Source organism: Vanessa tameamea, chromosome 5 (genome assembly GCF_037043105.1).
Source record: "Vanessa tameamea isolate UH-Manoa-2023 chromosome 5, ilVanTame1 primary haplotype, whole genome shotgun sequence".
Taxonomy (NCBI): Eukaryota; Metazoa; Arthropoda; class Insecta; order Lepidoptera; family Nymphalidae; genus Vanessa; species Vanessa tameamea.
The window spans coordinates 5,435,699-5,458,610 of record NC_087313.1 but is presented as its reverse complement, the minus strand read 5'-3'; the positions used below and the strand labels follow the sequence as shown (position 1 = coordinate 5,458,610).

At 34.8% G+C, this 22,912-nt stretch overlaps 1 protein-coding gene across 5 annotated transcripts in view; it reads right to left on the bottom strand.

The window, feature by feature from the left end:
- LOC113392233 (TLD domain-containing protein 2) overlaps window positions 1-22,912 on the bottom strand; it is an 85,510-nt gene that overhangs the window by 18,551 nt on the left and 44,047 nt on the right. For 2 of the 5 annotated variants that reach the window (XM_064220983.1, XM_064220987.1), the window contains exons 3-20: window positions 21,216-21,278; window positions 19,923-20,020; window positions 15,804-15,865; window positions 14,906-15,041; window positions 12,591-12,683; window positions 11,388-11,491; window positions 10,732-10,925; window positions 9,872-9,944; window positions 9,279-9,437; window positions 9,101-9,193; window positions 8,687-8,905; window positions 7,664-7,855; window positions 7,100-7,239; window positions 6,363-6,449; window positions 4,915-5,039; window positions 4,645-4,807; window positions 2,923-3,061; window positions 1,302-1,355 (exon numbers count right to left, since the gene is read on the bottom strand). In XM_064220983.1, the coding sequence (XP_064077053.1) occupies window positions 1,302-1,355; window positions 2,923-3,061; window positions 4,645-4,807; window positions 4,915-5,039; window positions 6,363-6,449; window positions 7,100-7,239; window positions 7,664-7,855; window positions 8,687-8,905; window positions 9,101-9,193; window positions 9,279-9,437; window positions 9,872-9,944; window positions 10,732-10,925; window positions 11,388-11,491; window positions 12,591-12,683; window positions 14,906-15,041; window positions 15,804-15,865; window positions 19,923-20,020; window positions 21,216-21,278 (2,194 nt within the window). The remainder of the gene's footprint in view (window positions 1-1,301; window positions 1,356-2,922; window positions 3,062-4,644; window positions 4,808-4,914; window positions 5,040-6,362; window positions 6,450-7,099; window positions 7,240-7,663; window positions 7,856-8,686; window positions 8,906-9,100; window positions 9,194-9,278; window positions 9,438-9,871; window positions 9,945-10,731; window positions 10,926-11,387; window positions 11,492-12,590; window positions 12,684-14,905; window positions 15,042-15,803; window positions 15,866-19,922; window positions 20,021-21,215; window positions 21,279-22,912) is intronic. The other 3 variants (XM_064220988.1, XM_064220985.1, XM_064220986.1) reach the window with 2 other exon arrangements.

Here is a 22,912-nt window from a genome sequence, read left to right as displayed (position 1 = left end):
CACAGTTCAGACATTGTAATCTACACGTGAACATGTAAACATAGAACAATGTTGAACATTTTTATTAGTATTTATTATAAAAGAAGATTAAGCTTTATTTATTTCATTCGAAAGATACTGCGCCATTAATTTGCAATACAATATATGTAAAATTTCTTTCAAAATCGTCGTATATCACGACAACACGTGATTCTATATTAAGACTAAAACTGAAAACAAATATAGGCTTCATTAGAGTTAATATATTGTAATCGATATAATTACTGTAAGGTTGAAAGTATTCTAACCGATATCAATGTTTACCCAATAAAACTTGACCCATTGTTACGAATGTATTCTGATTCATGTGTGTCTTCAGATAGATGTCTTATCGTTCAAATGTTCGATTACGTATAATTTACGACGCTCTCATATAATACTATTGCTTTCGAATTAGATAACATCGTTATCTTATATTTTATTAACTTATTACGGTCTGATAGCTGACGTTAAAGTACAAAAGAAGCGAAAATAATTACGATTAACTGTTTTTTTTTTTTATTTGAATATCTGTTAAATTCTTATAATGTGTTATTACCTTTATATTATCAAATACTTATTTTAATATATAGTAAAATATTTTAAGCCTTAAAGTACTGACGGTGAATGCACCACGATCATTGTTTATATAAAAGTTAGATAAGTCCGCTTACGGAATGGATCATTAATTTGATACAATAATATTTCCAAAACGATATATTAAATATCGAATAATATTTAAATAACTTATTCGTTTAAACTTGTATAGTAAAATAATCACATTCAATACATCTATCATTATTAAATTCTATGAATAATGTTATTTATAGGCAAAGAACAGACAATTCAGTATATTTACCAAATCCATACATTTCCGAATCACTTTGCGGATACTAGTAAATTTTTTTTATCAGTTGTGTGTAACTGTACTTATCACATAAATTATTAATGAATACATTTTGAACTAAAAATCAACATTTCATACAAAGTTCGTGAAGACAGACTCAAAAACAATACGAAACATAATTGTCACGGCAGTACTTTAAGGCAAAAAAATATACAATTCTCGACGAGTCATAAAAATAACAGTAGTTCATTAATAAATTACATTATTTATCGTAATTATATGTGTTTTATGAAATAAGGTAAACCTATCTGACGTAGTAATATAGTTCAATGTGTACTGCATTGTGATATGTGAGGGTGACGCGTAGTCGAGTGTTGTTATAAAGCACAGTTTAGTTTTATATAGACCTTATATTGAGTAAATATATCGTACTCACCTCCCACGATTCTCTTGTAATGTCTGAGACGTCCCCAGTGCTTCCGGAGCGTTCCTGTAAACAATATTAATATTAATTAATTACAATACTTAAAAGCTTTTTTTTTCAAAAATACTTTTATATCTTCGTTTATTTTACGTAAAGTGGAGTATAAGGTCAAATCTGGTCCTTTTGCTGTGACAATCAGATAAACAGAAGTGGCATTAAACTGAAACTTAGATTGACAGTTTTTAACATTTAAAAAATAACGTTTATATGTTTTTTTTTTATGTTAGACTATTTTGTTATATACGGCAGCAGCAGTAGAATTATAATCGCATAAAACTGTAGATCAAGAGTTCCAAGGCCGGGTCCAAGGGTGATCCAATACAAACTATTACAGTAACAGAATCAGAAATTCGACAGTATGCCCGTGCATCAGAAATCATATAAAACAGTGGCGTCTGACAGGTGACATGAGAGGAAGACAGTACTTATGTACTTTGATATTTTCGATGTTGCCGAAATTTATTTTTCTTCATGTTACTATCCATATATTTAAATATTATATATATAATCTATGTATCTATACATATGGATATGAATATAAACTATTTATTAAATACTATTAAAAAATAAACTTTATAAGGATATGCTATAATTCAACAGTATCATGTAAACGTATCGTCTAACGTTACAGACTATAATTATAAATTAAAACAGAATCTGTTATCGCAATGACTGATGATGGAAAGATAAAAATAATAATTTGTTATGCAAAAGACCTACAAGTCCATATCTCGGGATCGTAGAACTAGATTGTTTATTATAATTATGTCAGCTATTTAAATACAATCAAGTCGTTATAGAAGGGCATGAACTGTTTCGTTTGTCATTATTCTATAGATGATTAATTCATTTTTTATATTCATTTGAAATAAATTACAGACATAAAACACGCTTTATATTAGTTTACTCTTCAAATTCCTATTAAACAGAATGCAAGGCTGATTACTGTTTGCGACGAGTCTTTGTGTTTCGGTTGCTTGGATAAATAGCAATTTCAAATAATGACTGACTTCAAATAATTGTTTACGTCATTACCGTCGCTTCAGACTGATTAGATCTTAACAGAAATCACAACCACGAGGTGCAACCACTAGTACTTTGCGTAATTGACTAGCTGGATCTGGTTTAAATCTTGCTATGTAATCGGTTATATACGTCACATTTTATTTCTGGAAATTTACATAGTCGATGGGTCCACTTATTATTATTATTAATATCACTGCCAACGGACACTTGAATAATTATAAAATGACTACTAACCGATTTTTGTTAGGAACTAGACGACTGCGCAAGAGATATGATATTCCGCAAGATTTGAAATCGCTAACCGTGCGATGGGAGGGAGGTGGATCAATCGTCCAGACGAAGCTTTCACAGTTGCGAGAGCAACGCCTTTTCGGGGTTTTCCAAAACACTGGCGTGCCAACTTGGAACCTCAATAACCTAGCCCAATAACTTTTTACTGACCGGTCTCAGGATTCAAACCCAAGATCGGCAGCCTAACTACTTGAACGGGGAGGAAAGTAATAATGTTAGGGAACAGTGCAGGTGTCGTATCCAAAGTATGGCGAACCTTCTGTCCGGGCTTGGCGTCGTCGTCGTCCCACTCGGTGTCGCTGTCGATGAGCTCGTAGCCGTGCGCCGCCACGTCGCGCAGCGGCCCGTACCGCTCGGGCACCCAGTGCGTCAGGAACTTGAACAGGTCGTCCACCCTGCACACACAGCCACACTGAGTCAGTGGAATCGTTGCGAACACGTGGGACATTTCGTTGTTGACTTGCTTTACCAGGGAAACCTAGTCTAATAGGAAGCATGTAAGAATCAAAATTAATTCAGTTAAGCAGCAACAATGCAAGAAATATAAATAAAGTTCAAAATGTTTGTTTATTTTATTACTCATATCAATATGTAAATGGTAGAATAAGCAATTTATTTTTTACTTCAGATAGCTCGTTTATTGGGAAAGAAAATTTTTTGACCATAAAACTTTATGCTACCAGCTATAGGAACGGAGCAGTAACCATAAATAAGATGCACTGGGCTATGTACGTAGAAATCTCGAGATTATTTTCACTAGCATTTATACATTTTCCGCATAAAAAGAATTTCTAGTCTACATTATAAAAAAATACTGATTTTTCACGAAAATCGCATTGGTCATTGGACAATAGCAAATGGTACTCAAATTATAAAAATAAGATATATTATTGAGACAAAAACAATATTGTTAATACTACTATACTATAACAGGCAAATGGGCCACTTGATGGTAAGAGGTCACCATCACCCACCATCGATATCGGCGCCGTCAGAATAATTAATAATTCGTCACATCGTTAATGCGCCACCAACCTTGGGAACTAAAATATTATGTCTCCTTTGTAACTATCGGTAGTTACACTGGCTCACTCACTCTTTAAAACGGAACACAACAATACTAACTATTGCTGTTTAGCGGTAAAATATCTAATCAGTGGGTGGTACCTACTCAGACCAGCGTGTACAAAGACCAAAAATGTAATATTTACTTTTTCTAGTCATCCATAAAAATAAAACATACCTATACATTTTAAACAACAAGTAAATTGACGGTATTAACTTACACTGTTTAAATGACAAGTCGTGACACGCTTAGTCTAATTCATAATATCAATAAAGTTGATATGTGAGCGTAAACAAAACAATAACATTAATACGGTAACAACTCCGCTAGAATCCATTACGAACCGGTAGGGAGCGCACGGAGGCGGCGCGGCGCGGTGACTTTTACACATTCATACTGATTCCAGAAATATATCTTTCAAACATTTAAACGACGCTTGATGATAATGAACTGAATTAATTGTCACGGTCTATATTAGGATATAAAACTTATGAAATGTTCTGGTATTAAGATGTAAAAAATATATATTAAACGTGAAGGTGGGGCGACGATGGTCTGAAGTATATTTGATAAGAACACATAAAACAAACGATGTTTTCCTTTAATTAGAGCGCGAGACGATTTCAAGCACACATAAAGCATGAAAAAACTGTAGTGCTTGTTCAGATTCAAACCCGTAATCTTCCGTAAAAATTAGTATTGTAGTATATTTCATTCGCACATTCTTGGATTTTTTTAGTTTTAAAACATGTGTAATTAATATAAAATATGTTACTTAAGTCAAGTAAATAATTAAATCATTATTATTATTTACGTGCAATAAAGAATTCTCCGTAGAACGACACCAAAGTAGACTAGGCTCTTTAGAACCTCATGGAGCTACACAGGTCAGTAAGGCAGGCGAGAGCTCACCTGTTCCTGGGTATGCCGAACCAGTACTCGGGCTTCATGCGCTTGCGGCCGTACGACATGAGCGGCGTGGAGCGAGGCAGCGGGCGGCCGGCCGGCTTGCCCATGCGCAGGCGCAGGTACAGCGGCGGGTCGTCGCTAGGCCGCGCCGGCCGCGGGATCAACTCTGCGCAACGATTACTCGCTTTAGTCGCCGGCACGAATATGCCTCCGTTTTTCAGTAGATATAAACCAGATATATTTCTCGTTTGTGTAGATCAAAAAAATACGTACTATCGAACGAGGCGAATAGATCGGGCATGTCGTCCACTGACACCATGCTGCGATAGTCGAGCCGGGGTTGGGTGGCGCTACTCGGCTTGGTCTGGGAGCGACCGAAACCGCCCAGCGAGCTACGTCTGGTCATTCGTAAACAAAATTATTAATATATCAAAACTCGTTTTTAATTAATTAAAGTACTGTTTCTCATCGAGTATATAATAAAAAAACTTTTTCAGTACAGATACAAATATCGTCAAAAACAGTAACACTAATAAAATCAACACAGTAATATATATTAGCTGCATCTGTGAAGAAGAATATTACTTATCGAATACGGGTAACTAAACATGCTATATATTAAAATATTTAACAAATACATCAACAGAGGTGCCAATAAAATGATTATGAGTGAACATGATAACATCAATCCCAAGTGAGACCACCATTACGTACTAGAATAAATTACAACTGATGTCAACAATCTTCCTAGTACCTAGCGGTAAGCCGCAGAACGGCACGCCACAGCGATAGGAAGCCAATAGGGAGTTCGTATGAAGTTACAGAAACATATTCAATCAGACCCATATCACATCTAAAGAAACATTCTGAGCATCTGTTATATGATATTATAATAGGAAAATGTTTTTATTTCGATCAGAGCAATATGAATCTGTTTTATTTTTTTTAGGAAAATTTAAACAAACGATTATTCAATAAGAACAATAGCTCGGTCTAATCTATAAAAGCGTGTCGAATCGGCACACCGCCAGTGCATTAACAATAGAACAAACATGGAATATTCTAGTAAACTTTCTAACTCATCATAATTTCTAAACTTCCTAACACATACATATATAACATGCTATTTAGCGCTTCATTACATATTATAATATTAAGAAAGTACAGATTGAATTCTGGATTACGTAAAAACTGGATGTATTAGTTCGATACTGAATTGACAATGGATAATATTTTGTAAATAGAATGATCGTAATCAGCCTCGTCCTAAGCCCAACAACGCCGTGCAATCAGTTGTCTGATCTTCAAAAACATTTTTTTAAGAGACTTTCTGGGACACAACACCGGTCAAGTTTGGACCAACATTGGCGAAGAGCCCCCTAACGGACGATGCCTGGGGTTTTTGAACTACTTACACCCTGGATTAAGACGGGCCCGGCTGTAATCCAAAATTCAATTTCGACAGTCACGAGACGATAACAAAATAACAATCACATTTCAGTGAATCCTAGAAACAGTAAAGTGGTTACGAAGAGGAGACTAAACAAAACACATCAACGACTTCGACACAGCCAGCACGATACATAAATGACATACGCGGAACTGTGGTCGCAGTGTATCGAATCAAAATTCAGTAGCTGTGTCGAAGCGGCTTTAACATATTCGTCAAAGGCAACACATAACGGAGTGGCACATCGATTCTGCAGCGGCGGCTCACGTACCCAGACAGGACGTCACCTGGCGCCTCCTCCGAAGGGGTTTTACTCAGGAACAAACCAGTACCGAACTCCACTAGGTTCATTGGTGAGCTACGACCAATGAACGAAGCGGAGCCGGCGATATCGGTACGTCCGAGTTAGCATCCACGGGAGCAGAGGAAAAATTTAGATTGGCACCATTATTATAATCACATGCATGTGTGCAGATTGTTTGTCGTGTGTCGGGTGGGGTCGCAAGCACCGGCCCTCACACTGGTCGCTCGTTTGTTGAGAACCGGAATGGGTGGTTACAGAGTATCGTAGGGTCGTGAACACAGATTAACAAGAAAAACTTAATTTGCTTAACTTGATAAATAATTGTGTTGAATGACATTAATTAGATGAATTAATTAAAAGTAAATGAGGATGCTGTTTGCGTTATAACGTTAAAGATTATTCTATTGTAATATTAAAGTAATTTACATATTTTAAATGACATTTAATAAAGTGAATATTATTTATGTAGGTAACACCATAATTGTACAACTTATGACACATGGTTACTTAGGTCATGGCTATTAGGTCTAATTAAAATGGCTATGGCTAAAATATAGTATTTCAGCGCCGCCACATCAAAATAAAAATAAATATTAAGAAATATTTTAAATTAAGTGACAATATTTTCCTAAATCCCATTTATGAATAATTTCTATTAATAATTGTTAGTATAACAAGTCAATTATATAAAAGCTAATTCCTACCTGTTGAAGACTTTAGAAAAGACAGAGGTAGAGTTCTGTGTGTCTGCGGAGGAAGGCAGCGAGTCGCTCTGAGAGCCCTGCGGAGCCTCCCCTGTGAGCCCTTCTACCCACGACAGTGGGTATGACAGACGTTTAAGCATCTATAACAATTCAAAATCACTCACCGTCATGTTACAGAAATGGTGTATTACTAATCTAAGCACCCTATTGCGTCATTGGTTGCTATTGACGAATGATCCACCAGGTATAATTATATATAACTTGAATTAATTAATCTGGCTTTGATCAGTGTTTCAGAAACTGGAAATTATTATAGATTAATCAAATTTCGATGCCAAAGTATTTTTTTGTATTTACTCCTCATGTGGGTAGAATAGGCTATAGATCGGATATACGGATTCTAATGAAATTTGCTATAGCAGTCGATTGACTTGCGAAATAGTAGATATGATATTTTTTCAATGATTAATCAAAAAGTCTGGACGCCCTTCTTTACTTCAACCAGATAAAGAGAATCAAACTAATTTTGTTGATAATAAAGTTTGGTGATAAATTATTATATACCTTATTCTTCTTATCCGGTTTTCCGGGATCTTCCTTCTGAGTGCCATCGAGTGAGAAAGAGACAGCTGCAGGTTTGCGCGGTGCTCTCTCGTTCTCTCCCAGCGGTGGAGCGGACAGAGGAGGCTCGGTACGAGGCAGGCATACGGGAGGAACCCAATCAGCCGACAACACTATGTCTGCGTCACTGTATACCTGTAATCATTGTCAATTTAGAAGAGGACACTAAACAAGATAAAATAAACAGTAGACTTTGAAAACAATCCAATTTTTAAGGAAGAACTGAGAAATACAACATCGGACAGCACACGATAGATCAGAAGACGGTATTGCTATTCAGCTTCATATGCTTGGAAACGCTAAGGAGGAAGAGAAGCTATTTCAATACGTAACCACACAAATTTTTAAACAGCTGATAGAGTTCTGAAACCATATACCATGTACAATGACTGGACGTCGAACCGGATACCGAAGAACAACACACACGAGTTTAACAGAGTTCCTGTCTCACCTCTTCAGAGGAATGGCAGGAAACCATTTCAATATCATGGTGCTCAACGACAAAGCAGTTTAAAAACTTCGCTTCATACGTTGAGTCTCGATGCCAATCGTACATGGACAAATCCATTTCTGGCATCTCATAAATTGTCTCTATGTGGTGGTAAAAGTCCAGGTGATCTAAATGATGGTGGTGGCCCTAGAATAATTAATTCTGTTAAATACATTATTTACGAAGATCAACCTTTCATACGTATTTAATCGCGAATTTTTATTATTTGTCAGTTGCATGCGAATGAAAATCCTAATATATTTGCTATATCTATTAACTAATTAATCTTCTCTAATAACGACTCTCAAAGGTTTTATTTAGTGTTTCTTGATTATGCACGACAACTGCAGTATAACAATTGTTTGTTATATTTTCAATATTAATGGTTATAAGTTCTTAAGCAAGTATAGTCCGCTCTTCGTTGTGGATCTGTAACTTTAAGCTACCAATTGATAAAATCCAACCACACAAATCACCTTCTTCGAATTAGCCGTGTTGACGTGCAGCAGCGGGTCACGTATGTCGATGCCAGAGTCGTGATAGGAGAGCTTCACGAGATGTGCGGCGTCTCCCCGGGGCTCCTCCACCTCACCCTCCGCCCCCTCCGCCACGCTCCCCGAGCGCTCCGCCTCGGACCCTTCAGCGATGGAAGCCTCAAGGCTCTCCTCCTTGCCGTGATCTGCACTTGATGATACCTATCGATAACAGAGTTTTTATTCAGATTTTAAATAATGCAATTGCTCTAACTTATTCTATTCATTAAAAAAAATATTATATATAAAATTATTTAATGAAAGCACCCGCTAAGGTTTAACTGGTTCTTACTTTTATAGATTATTGGAAAAGATATAATACTTAGGATGTTTACTATAATATAGTGTTGCACCAACCTCACTTCCTTGGTCGATAGACATTCTATCCTTGCTCGGAATCGCCCAGTGGTGGTCCAGCAACGACTTTCGCCTCTCCTCAGTGGTCAGCTGCTACAAAAATATTTACATGTGATTAAAACATCATCGATCGGAGTGCTCGGCGGTGCTCGGCGGAGCTGCCGGCAGCTGCGCGCACCTGCAGCGGGGTGGGGGTGACGAGGTCGCGGTCGAAGGCCTTGGGGAAGGCGGCGCCGCCGCGCTCCTCCGCGTCGAGCGAGGCGGGGCGCTCGCCGTCCGCGCCCGCGTCCCCCGCGCCCGCGCCGCCCGCCGCCTGCAGCTCGGGGAACGTCTCGTCCTGAAGCAAGCGCTTACTTTGTACCCTTCTATATCTGCATAGCTCGACTCTTCGACAAACTCTCAATGTCGAAATCAATATTTACTATATACTCTATTCGAGTACTTTTGAATCGTCATTTTAGAAGAGCTATATTAAAAGTAGAGATTCCATCGGTCCAGAGTTTGGAATTGTTCCAATAAGAGCCGGCGAGAAACTCAGTAGTTACTCTTTTAAAACATTTGAAACATACAATTTAACTTTAATATTTATTTAAATATATCAAAAAATCTGAAGAGTTTTGTATAAAACATTTTAATCTATGAACGAAATATATTTAAAATTAATACAGAAGATATAAATGACCATTTGACCGCAAATAACGCATTTCAAAAATCTCACCTTAATTAAAACCTCAAAGAAAAAAATACCGTAATTAAATGACAAATGCTTACTTTGACTAGAAGTGAATCCTTGCCGGGCGAATGTTCCGACTTATTCATATAGTAGATTTCAGCTTGCTCCGCTCTATAATGTAATAAATAAAAATACGTGATCATTAATCGTGTAAATACTCAAAACCAAACTATAATCAAGCAACAAACAGTATTCTCGATAAGAAATACCTAATCAATTATTTTTTAGATCCATGCTAATTGTATTTGACGCGCTTAGGAACGTAAGTCCGACCCATAAAACTGTTTATTTACGATTAACTTTAGAGCAGAATAACAAAACAACAAATACTAGTATCAGTAGTAACAAATACTGGGACAGAACAAAACATACAATTGACATTCATACTGCATGAAAAGAGGTCACCGTGCCGTGGGATAATGCGTCACTAATTAAATGCAGAACATATACCGTATTATTATTTCTCATTATGAGCAACGGACTGGCCCAGTGCCAAGGTTCAGATACAGATAAGGCTATATAAACACTAACAAGTTATATATATAAAAATAAAAATTAAGTTACAGCCTGTATAAGTCTCACTGCTGGGCTACGGTCATTTCTGTTAATATGATTATGAGCTCCACTGCGGATTGGTTAATATCGTGCATGCATTTCACCTGACACGTTTAGTTTTCCTTATCGCTAACCATGAGATGATTTATAAACAAAAATGACGTACTATAATATAAAAGGATTTGAACCTGCCATATTTGGTTCTTATCCACGTGTTCTATACAATGAATGAGTCATCATAGTTTACATTTGTCTAATGATTTATTGCCCTCAAAAGTTTCAAGATTAAGAAAATAATATATAAGTGATTAAATTGGTGACGTGATCTAATGGCATGACGTACTTGTGTGCGTTGTGGTCCGGTCCGTGCGTGCGCATGTGCGCGATGTCGTAGAAGATGGCGGCGTTGACCACGTACTCCATGGGCGCGATCACGCCGTACGACTCCGGCCCGTGCTCCATCACCAGCGTGTCCGACACGTTCGGGTCGAACATCACGGCGTTGGGAGTTACGAGGAGCACTCCGGACACCACGCCCTGTAGGTAACATTGCAATTTGGAGTACAAATTTGTACAATAATAACACTATTCGAATAATTTAAAAATAATTAATGCTATGAAATCTGTTACAACATTATGACTATGACATCAAATATATCATACAAGTAATTATATTAAAATATATTTTATAATCCACGTTCGTCCTGTATTTATTATCAGTTTTTGGCTAAAATTCGGACATAACATGCCTAGAGTTACTTGTACGCAGTATTTTATTTCTAGGTCTTTAATCTCGAATACTTGTATTCGGCGAATATATTAGTTTATCTATCTATATAGATTAAATATCTATGTCAGAGGATTTAAAACTTTTGTGATAAACATACCAACTTAGACTAAGAATATAATTTGGTATAATTTGGCATACATAATTATCTAATTGATAGTTTAATAATAACAAAACTGTAAAAAAAAACAAAGACATTATAGGTATTTTACCTGTCCATCAGTAATGTGTCGCACATTGATCTTCAAGAAGCGCTGAGGAGCGCTGCTGCTGGTCGGCGCCTCGGGCGACACGGGCCGAAGACTGTCCAGGATCTCTGTTACCGAAAAACGATATCATTACAGAAATATTCCAAGATTTTTCGGAAAAAAAAAAATACTTTCATTTGAAAAAAGAATGTACCTTAACTACCGACGACTTTGTTGTTTCGTTAAGATATACGCAAATGTGTTTACAAAATCTTAAAAGACCCTCAACAAGATCTGCCAAAAGAAGCATAATCGGACGTGGAGTAGTGGGTAAATTTATATCTGTTCGTTTGAAGTGACCACACACAGACAAACTTACATACGTTACAATCAAAAGAATGTCTGCTAAATAAAACTACAAAACATAAATATTTTACGCATTGTTTATAGTGACAACATGTTTTAATGACATTCAATACATTCGGAGCTACGATAAAAGTAAAGGTATGTTCTGATGGCAAAGCAGGTCTTAGATATTTTTTCCCACAATTGTTTGTTTCAAGTAGTATTACAGTAATTTGTATATAATCACTGTTAAATTAAGGAAAATTAAGCCGTCAATGATGATTCCTTCGGAATTACCTAAATATATACACAATATATAATACTCGGCTGCATATAACATTTACGTGTATAACATAAAACCTTGAAAAATATTCATATGGTTGAATTTTATTACAGTCCGGAACAGACGTAAAATAACAAAATAAATAAATAGCAGATGTTGAACGTACACATAGTGTATTGAATTAAGTCTTATTTACTTGTTACAGTCTAAAAACAAAGATGGTTATGCAATTTTATTATTCTTTTTTCAAACGCAGTATTCAATTTTTTTTTACTTAACATCAAATTAAATCCTTCTTGATTATTTATTTGATTCCAATGATGGTCGAATTAGAAAAGAACATATTTCAGATACTTAATCTTAGAAGCACAATAATGTAGGTCTGTTTCTAAATCGTTTATAGATTATATATACATACAGTAACTTTGAGCAAAATGTTTTTTATAAAATATAACATTTGATAAAATGAATCATCATAATTGAGATTGAAACAATGATTGAAAATTGACCTCAAGAAATTAAACAAAGGTGTAGACGTAAAGTCGACAATCACACTAGACTAACTCTACATAGAAATATGAAGTGTTATGTATATATACCTTTTTCTTGTGCCGGCTCACTTGGAGCACCTTGTGTCGATTCGGACGTGTTATCGCCGCTCTCGGACGGGCCATCAGAGTCCTTATCGCCATCTGAAATAATAATAGTACAATCTTTACGAAAACCAGGTCATTTATTTACGTTCCACTTTAACGTATTAACAGTCACATGTGTAAACAAGTACAGTATTATCTATAAACGTCATTGTATTAGCGCACCGTGATACCAGCGTTTCATGAACTCAAACGTGAACATTCTTGAACAGCTGTAATAATAAAATGTCCATTATATCGGTACACTTATCACACGTGATAAAACAGTCATATCGCCTCAATTAGGGCCAAACTGTTAGTTAGAAAAGTACTAGCGACGTTAGCGAGCAATTAACGAATGCAGGCCAGTTCGGTTTGTTGTAATGAAAATAGAAGTTCGTCGGGCGCGTGAACGCGGCCGCGCTTGCGACTTGCCGGCAATGACTGTTCATTGTTGTAAATTTTATTCGACGTGCAAATAGTGAAAAAAATGTTTTACGACGACGTCACACGCGAACACTATGGCTGAACAGTGAATACCTGTGTCTCACTGGGAAGAGTTAGTTTATCTTTTTAACGGTTACGTAAAAACTTCATGACGTCAACTTCAGACTGTGTTTAAAATGACATTTGTATTTAGTACTCATTTCAAATATTATTTAGTATTCGATCGAGTATTACTGATTCCATTTTTAATTCTAATTATATAATTACTACGCATCGCAATCATGTGCGATAAGCTGTATGTTAAATACAGTCACATTATTAATTAAATCAATATACACATATATTATGTGGAGGTATTTTAGCGGCGACGTTTACACTCAGATATAACATCATTATTTACCGTATACAATTAGACACGCAGTTGAAGATAGATATTCGCCAAGCGTGTTTGTAAATAAAATTAAACGCGCGTAAATCGTGCCAAGTGTTTCAAAGGACTGTAAATTAGGAATAGTAAACAATCACATAAATAAGAGAATTTATATGTGATTTGGTCATGATTTCAACTGTAACGAAAACTCCATCCAAATCCGATCAGTAGTTTTTGAGAAAATCGAGGACTTACAAACTTCCATACATTAATAAATACAAGGCGATCGGAGAACTTGAATTTTTTTGAAATCGGTTTAAAATAGTATTGCATGATTTTCGACTAATAATTTTCAATGGCCTAATATCAAATGACATCTATTTAATTAGAATCTTTATAGGACAATCTTCAATATCCACATACTAATAATAGATACGAAAATCACATTTAATTATAAGATTATATTAAAATATAATAGAGAACACAAATGAGAAGCTGAAAAATTGCAATCAACGAAAGTGGCTCTCACTTTTACATGTTTCGTTTCGAAATGACTAAATTTACGTTAAGTAATTCGTGAGATTTACATTGTTAGTTAGCAAAGCATCAAGATTTGAAGGCCAGTTTCGTAAGGCATTTTCTAGTTTGTACGATTCGTCACGGTTTGATTTATCGGTTACTCTGTAACCAATGTTGACAAATGAAGACTGCAATTGTTGGTTTTAAAAATATTGAAGGCCATTAATAAATGTTTAAAAGTAAAAAAATAAACTTGACCACTGTTTGAAATTGCAAACTTTTTAATTATAAAATAAAGAAACGTTCCTGCAGGCACTAAAGGTATTAACGTTTATATTTAAAAGTGCTTAAAAATTCTCGTAGGCGCTTGTTATGAAATCATTAGTGTTTACTGGTGCAATTTTTTAAATTAAAATAAAATAGAATGTCATTATATTTAAATACCTGACTTTTATTTTAAAACTATTTATTGCAGAAATAAAAATTATATACATGATATAAGTCACTTGTGTTTCGTTTCGAAATTTATTATGATGATGATGATGGCCTCCTGCCTATATCGACACAGACGGCCATTCTCAAGGGAGATTAGCGAACTGCGTAGGACATATTACAGTGCACCAGTTTGCTAACAGTATAACACCTTTGCACTCTATTTACTGACTATCTACAGGCACAGTAACATCAGCTTTACGTCCTTGCCGAGGCAAAGGGCGTATACACACACACAGCTTACAGACATCGAGCAGCTTTGATATTGATAATTTTTCGACAGGTAACCTAATTATTTTGGTATATTCTAGACAAAAGACCAACGAAGCAATTTAAGATAATATTTCCCAATTATAAAACAGGAATGAGAGTTGCTTTACGGAAATCATGCAGCATTAACATTTTCGATACCACATTATTCATATGACTTAATGTATGATATACTTCTACAAACCTTTCCTCTTGTCGGGCACGAGCAGCGTCTGCCCGGGGAAGATGAACTGCGTGGCGAGTCGGTTGAGCTTCGTGAGCTCCGAGGGCGTCGTATCGAAGCGGGCGGCCAGCGACGTCAGTGTGTCGCGATCACGGACCTACGAAAATTTACCATAAACACAAAATCTAAATATATTTAATATAATTGGACCTTTAATAACTAATTAAACTTCTGACTTATCATTTTATTAGTTTGTTACAAGTGAAACTGTCGCCGGATCAGAACCTAGATTCTAACGAGACTAATGTGCAAGAAACTCTACTAACGTACTAATACGCTTTTTTAAACGATAGTTTATTATATACACGACAAATATTTGTTTTTTAAGAAGCGACATATTGAGCTTGCTTATTAACTCCTTTCTATAAAAATCATATTATTAAAGTCGAGACAGAATAGTTGCTATGAGACGAAACAAATCAAAATATCATTTTTATTTGGCGTTAGGACTTTGTGCAAAACCGTCTGGGTAGTTACAAAATTCTACTGTCAAACAGCAGTACTGGTTATTGTTGTATTCCAGATTTAGGGGTGTTTGAGCCAGTGTAACTATGAATCTAGGCCGAAGCAGTTTGTCAGTAGAATAATTGGTTAGCTAGTGATAGCCACACACAGTACGACACAAAGCACGTGTAAAAATGATATAACCTGAGATTTAATTAGAAACGAATCATTAAACAAATTATGCTAAAAATACTATTACAATCCATGTAAATTTAGATAAATTATCCTATCGTTCTAGATAACGTAGCAGATGTCAAAATTCGTAAATTAATTCAAGTTAGTTGTTTAGCAGAGCATTACAACTGTAGGCCTCTCTTGAATCAGTATTTAATTAAAGTAATACAAAGACGCGTACCGTATACGTCGTAGTTTTAATCGGTGGTGGTGGAGGAAGCCTCTTGATTTGCTCGTCATCATCTGCAACAAAAGAATAAATTTAAACAAACATGTTTTTTTTAAATATAAAAAAATATTTTTATTTACTCATCCAATCCTATAAAGAGTTAAGCACGTGTGTTTCCAACATATTTTTATTGTTTAGCATTAAGCTATAGAGGCTCTTAGTATTCGAAAAAAAAGGCAGCATATTTGAGATCCAGTTGTGTATCAATAAACTATCAGTCACTGCAAGTAACAGTTCTCCTGACCGAATTTCGGCCAATCTCAAGTGCGCAGGAGATAATATTTAGTAAGAGTTCAAGTGAGTGCGAAAACACACATGCTCAATCAACTATTCAGCCTCTGAACGTCAGTCAATAATTTCACGTACTTACAGAAGGACGGAAAAATAATGTTGACTATGCTATACTACTTCGAATTATTCTAAGAGATACTCAATAAATTTTTCATCAACCCAGAATTTCAAGTCAGGACCTTGAGATTTGCAGCCTTATAAGCTATCCACTGGTCAATTAGACAGTTAATACGCCAACGATATTTACTAACCTATTTTCCGCAATATTGATGTTACGCCCGTTATTACCGTCATTCATATAAATTAGCTTTGAAAGTAAAATAACAAAGTTATACCTAAACTTAGTTTTGTTTTTTTATTTGTATATTTGTTAAGAGTAGTTTGTATATTTGTATGTTTGTATATTTGTTAAGAAGTCGAGGTTTGCTGAACGTATATTTTATAATTGTATATATAATAAATTAATAAATAGGATCTCGTAAGAAATAAGAACTCTTAATATTCATTGGCACATCATCACGAGATTTTGGACCGGGACATCCTGAAACAGCTTATTGAAGCGAACAATCGCGACAACCACTATTTTTCCTTATTGGTACCACTCAATATTATTGTATTCCGGTTGAAGGATGAGTAATCTAACGTAACTTTAGCTCGTTGGCAAATTGGTGATACGAGGAATCAAAATCAATATTCCTTACTATTTTCAAATATCACACAAATTAAATTTATAGCATTTAATATAATTTATTAAATAGACAGACAGACGAGTAAATGTTCCATTAATTATTATAATATACAAAGACTCCAACAAAAGTCGGCGGACGTCATCGTCGTGTTCATACATTATATACAAATACTACGGCAATCGGTTGAACATTATAGAAATTATGTTCTGTATCGCAATTTACTGGCGGAATCAATATTAGATAATATAATAACTTTTTCCATTAAAAAAGACATAATATATGTGTTAACTTTCATAACGATCGGATAAAACGAAAATCCTTTACATACATAACAATCTTGTATATACATATGTATAAGATTAGCACTGCTGGGTATATCAACGATTCCTTACAGCGTCAATCCACCTCTAACCTTAGTAGACACAACTACAGAAGTACCCTAAACAACACCACTAGTAATTTAATAAGATTCAATAAAATGTTTATAAATACGAATTTTAGTTTTAATTAACAAGTAATCGTCATCAATATATAAAGAATTTCGACAGAATGATCTAAATTCCGTAATCGATAAACATGATCCTAATTGTAGGTGTTACTTCCGCACAATATTCCATGACAGACACCGACTAAATAAATCAGATTAGGTATATTGATAAGAGAGCTACTTAAAGCACATTTACAAACAAGTTAAGGTTATCAACATCGTGTATTTACTTTTTAGTACACCTTCACATTCAATTACGTATTAATTTTATGAACAGATAATACAATCACTATATACTTAGTTACTTAAGATCACGTTATGATTCTCTTGCGGCTTTGTCCCTGTGGGTACTATTCTCTGAACCCATTAATAAATTGCTTTAATAAGGTAAATTGTGACGTGGAGCTCATAGTCTTTTATACTTGTTAAGGTAATGTTTTATACAAAGATAAGATTATAATGTATGCATTTCCTTTGTATATAAGCGAAGCTTCATTACTAGGTTCCGTAAACAGGTTCCTTTACAGTAACGCAGACTTTGTATGCAAAATTTCATGTTGAGTAGTAAAACGTGAATATATAAAATTCGAACTCACAAACGAATTTATTATATTAGTACGGAAAAATATAAAAATAATAGTACTAGTTTTGATCGAAGGCTAAATTAATCTGACGTATACGTTTTATATGAATTACTGATGTATGTACCTTCAGATGTATAAATACGTACTTTTTATACATCTGAAGATATATTAAGTTTTATACTTTTATACATTAAATAATTATTTTGATTATGATTTTTCTTGAGATCGAGATAAAAGAAACTGTTCTGTTTATAAAGTTTTTCAGCAATTGAATTAGAATAAATAGATGTGCATTCTGTAAAGTATGTTTCGATGTTATTGGGCCCGTCTTAACCCAGGTTGCAGGGGATCCAAAGGACCTGGCCACCGCGGTTTGATCATCGCCAAGTCTTGGACTATCAGTAACGCATCAGCAGGTCTCTTAAAATAATTTGTTTGGGGGGGAGATATCGAAGGCCCCTTGAACCGCTTGACCCGCTTGCACTCGGGCGTTTGGTTTACTTGAAACGGAGCTGGATATAACTATTATATAATCTGTTACATTCCATATGAAAAACTACGATATATATCGATATATAGAAAGCAACCTAATGAACCCTGCACAAATAATTCCGATACGAATGTTATTTAAACACATCAGACACAGATACAGTTATGATTGATTCCCGATACCGACGTTGCGATTTTGACGATTAGAAATCGTATTTGAAAGCAATTAATATCTATCCGGGATAAAGGTCACAGTTCAAGTTGGAACAACTACTGGCTGTGACGTTAAATCAATACATGTTGCCGAATATTCGTCTTCAGTTCAGGTAATATTTAGGTGTATAGAAAAATAGCAGACTCAAACGTTATAATATACAATTTAATGACCATATATACAATAAAATATATTAGTTTATCAAATAACTGATCGCTATGAAATTTAGCATATAAATATATGTATAGTGAATTCTTTACGGAGAAAAATTATCTTTATTTTAACTCGTCGATAGATGGCTCTGCAAAACATGAACTTATAAACCGTTTAACCGATATTGATATGTATACATAGGCAGGACAATGTCAGGTGCGTTATACTAGCACATGTACAGTAAAGAGAATAAATTGTACATGAATCTCGACGTAAAAATAAACCACTTTAAATTTTCAAGGAATGGATATACAAAATACGAAAAATCCACAAAAACTATATAAAAAGAAATAAAAAAGAAAAACTTATTTCAAAGTTTTTAGAAAAAAATACTATTAATTTTTAGAAATTAAATGTCATTTGAAAATGCAGCTACGTCGTACGTGTGCAACGCCAAATGGGTTGCCGCCGCCGGTGTTCGTACTACACTTGATTCTTGACGCATTGCCAATAAAATATTTCCAAGTGATTTCTTAAGTGTCGCAAAGGTTTAGGTACGATTTTTGTAGATAAATAACAAATAATCTTCGATATAAAGTGACTAAAAGTAAGCGATAATATATTTTCTGGGTACGTTGACGCATTCAATGACTGAATTGTTCAAATGATAAAAGAAAAACAATTATATTTCAATTTCATAACGACAATTGGCAACAAGATCAGGCCAGCAATAAAGCTGTAAAAGACGTATTTAAGGGGTAATTTGCTTTCATTCTAAATTCAAAAATATTTATAATTCGCCTCGGAACGTTTTCTCGTAATTTTGTTTATGACATCAATCTTAAATTCCATCTGGATATAAATCTTAAATAAACTCCTTAGTCATTGACGGAATCATCATTGAACCGAGCGCAATAATTATAACTAGCATCCTGCAAAACTGAAGCAAAATAAGCAAACATTTGTTGATGTTACGAATATACGAGATTAATTTATTACGATAGAGCCGGAATCTGTTTAATGGCAGACATGGTACAAGTTCGTGTCCCTTGCCAAGGACTGATGTGAAAATTGCGACCAGCTAACCAGTTTGATCTCAAATATGTGAGCAAATACAAGGTTTTATTTGGAAATTATTAAATATAAAGAAAATCTTTTTCTTACCTCTGTTAACAGCGTCAAATCTCCCCTCCACTTTGGAACGAAGAGACTCCAGGTCAAAAGGGGCAGCGAAGCCATGGTCAACTGAGCGACTTTTCGACCTGCAATGTTAAATATCACTTCGTAAATGACTATTGTAATGTTCATCTGTGTCCACTACAATTATAACAATAATTGTCATATTATTACACATTATTTGTTTTATCTTCTGCTTGCTGCATTACTTGTTAATATAAATATTTGATATTATATTCTATCGTCTTGTGACAGTAAGTTAAATACAATATTAACAGCCAGAGATTTATAATCTCCTACTGCTGAGCTGAAGCCTCCACTCTTTTTGAGGATATCACGACTGCACTGCTCCAAATGCGAGGTGATTGATATACATCTGGCAGATTTTCATCCAATCAATGCAGATTTCCTAACGATGTTCTCCTACATCACCGAGCACAAGATAAATTAACAAGACAAATTGATTACATAAAAATTCAGTCGTGCTTGTCTGGATTTTAACCCGTTTATTGGATCATCTCAGCTCACAGTCTCAAAAATAAAATATTATACGAACAAAAAACATATTAAAAAAAAATTACATTATTAATCCACGGAATTTCAAACCAGCAGAAATAATAAATATTTTTGTACAAATGAAAAAAAAGAAACTTCATTATTTAAAAATAAACTTACAAATTTACACACTCATAATCATAATACATAAATTATTCGAGTACAAACAAGAACATAAATGTTTTATTTAATTAAAGAAGAATTAAAAATATATGTCGATTAGAAAACATCCGGCGAGATCGCCTCTTGGAATAATGACCGGTTTGACGATCACATGTGACGGGAAACAGGAAAAATATTCCGTGTGACTGTACAAATAATTGGCAAATGTTTAAAGAAAACGCCGTAAATAACATTCAGAGAACTCGCTGAATGTAAACAAACGGGATCAATCAGAATTTCGTAAGTTTATGTTAACGCCTGATCAAATGTACTGCGCTATTAGTGCGTGACGGCGTGTATTATTGAGAGACAAAACGATTGATTTGTTGACATCCAAGCTCATCGGATTAACATAACATTGCGATGGTATAAGCTAATGCGTGTATGTGGATAGCGTCGATACCGTCTGGACTAAACCACCATATAATTGAAATTTAGTTTCGATTTTTTTAATAATTGCATTAAAGCGAGGAAACAGTTGCAAAAAATGCGACACGAACATCAAGCTACATGTGCTCGCTAAATATTGGTTCTGTTTCAAATAAAAACAAATGATTCGATTACCTTTTGTATGCCTGGTCGATGCTCTCGGCGCTCCTGGACAGCTGCTGCGAAGCGCGCCTAGACCTGCATGCAACACAACCACTCGCTAGCACAGGCAATGCATGCAGAAACACATGATAATGCTATTCAGACAGTTTCGGAGATCATATTTCGTATCAGAAGCGAACTAAGCGAACGTCGATAGTGTTCATTAAAAAGCTTTTCCAATTAACAAGGAAGTAAACACAATGTCGCGATTCTGAAGTATAATTAGTGGATACTGTTTAAAACAAGACTATTTACTTATCGAAAACTATCTGAATAACAATCAAGGGAATGATTGCATCGGAAATATAGGAAGACTACCAATGCAAAAATTCTCGTTAAAATGTACCTGGCATTACGTAAATAAAAAAAATATAGCAAATTAAAAAGAAAACATCGGTCCATGCGGTGGCCCATGCACAATAATTTAAATGAGATCGATGTAGAAAAAGTACTTTAATTCTCATTCAAAATATATATGTTATTGAATATATTCAAAGACTAACTTAACTTATCTTTCATAAAAAAAAAAATCATAAAATTTATTTGTGCATGTGTATGAGATTACAATGTCAATTGCATCAAAATCGCAGTCAATTATAGAGTAGCTATATACTCGTAACAACTGAAGTCTTTATAAAACGAGTACAATTTATATCTCGAACGTACGAGGCTGGAGGTAAATGACAAATTACATTCGTCGAGAAAGCAAATTATATTTTTAATGATGAAACTACACAAAAAAGTGCGAATTCACAAATGCCCTGTCACACATAATACTTGACACTTAATACAAATTTCTAGTATTACTTTCTCTAAATTCGACGTAGTTCACACTAGTCGGAGCTAGAAGCAGAAGCATAATAGAATTAACTATAATATGTAAATAAAAACTTTACGCAACCATTACGCAAAGCAAAAAAAGTATGCCTAAAAATATTTACTAATATTCACTACACGTCTATGTATTTCTTTTATTTGGCCAATATTCACTTATATGTAACTTAAAAAAATAACCAAAATAAAAAACAAGCGAACAGCGCGTCAAATACAGTAAAAAAAATCAAAAAGGTTACCAATTAGTCTTAAAATATTCTAATATAGTTATCATGAATCTGACTTCAATCACTTCTGATCACACTTCACTGCTCCGAGGTTTTGTTTAACTACTCTGATTTAATATTTCCAACGATTAATCGACACGGAGCGAATAAGTCATCTAAAATGAAACGATTCGCGCTGTTATATAAACGTTTCGCGAACGGTGTAACTAGAACTCGACCCTTGAGGAATAAAAGGAACCATTTACAAGTGATACACGATGTTTCATTTAATCTTCGCTATGTGGTTTAAGTGAGCATATGTTAAGAGATCTTGGTTAAGTGGACTCGCTCGGGCTAATCGCACATGTGGAGCTTGGAGGGCGCGTCCTTGACATCAGGCGGGCGCTCGGTCTCCTATATTTACAAACAAGTATCGCACCGTCTATTTTATCTCCCACAGGCCATTTATTCTCATTAAGATTACTGGTATGTACATTAACTGTCATATAACAGATTTATATTTTGTTTTTGCATCAAAACTATATTCTTGATTACAGAATTTGCGGTTATCGAACATCATTTAAATGTTGACTTTGTTTTTTATATATGATATGTGGCCGTGCTTGTACT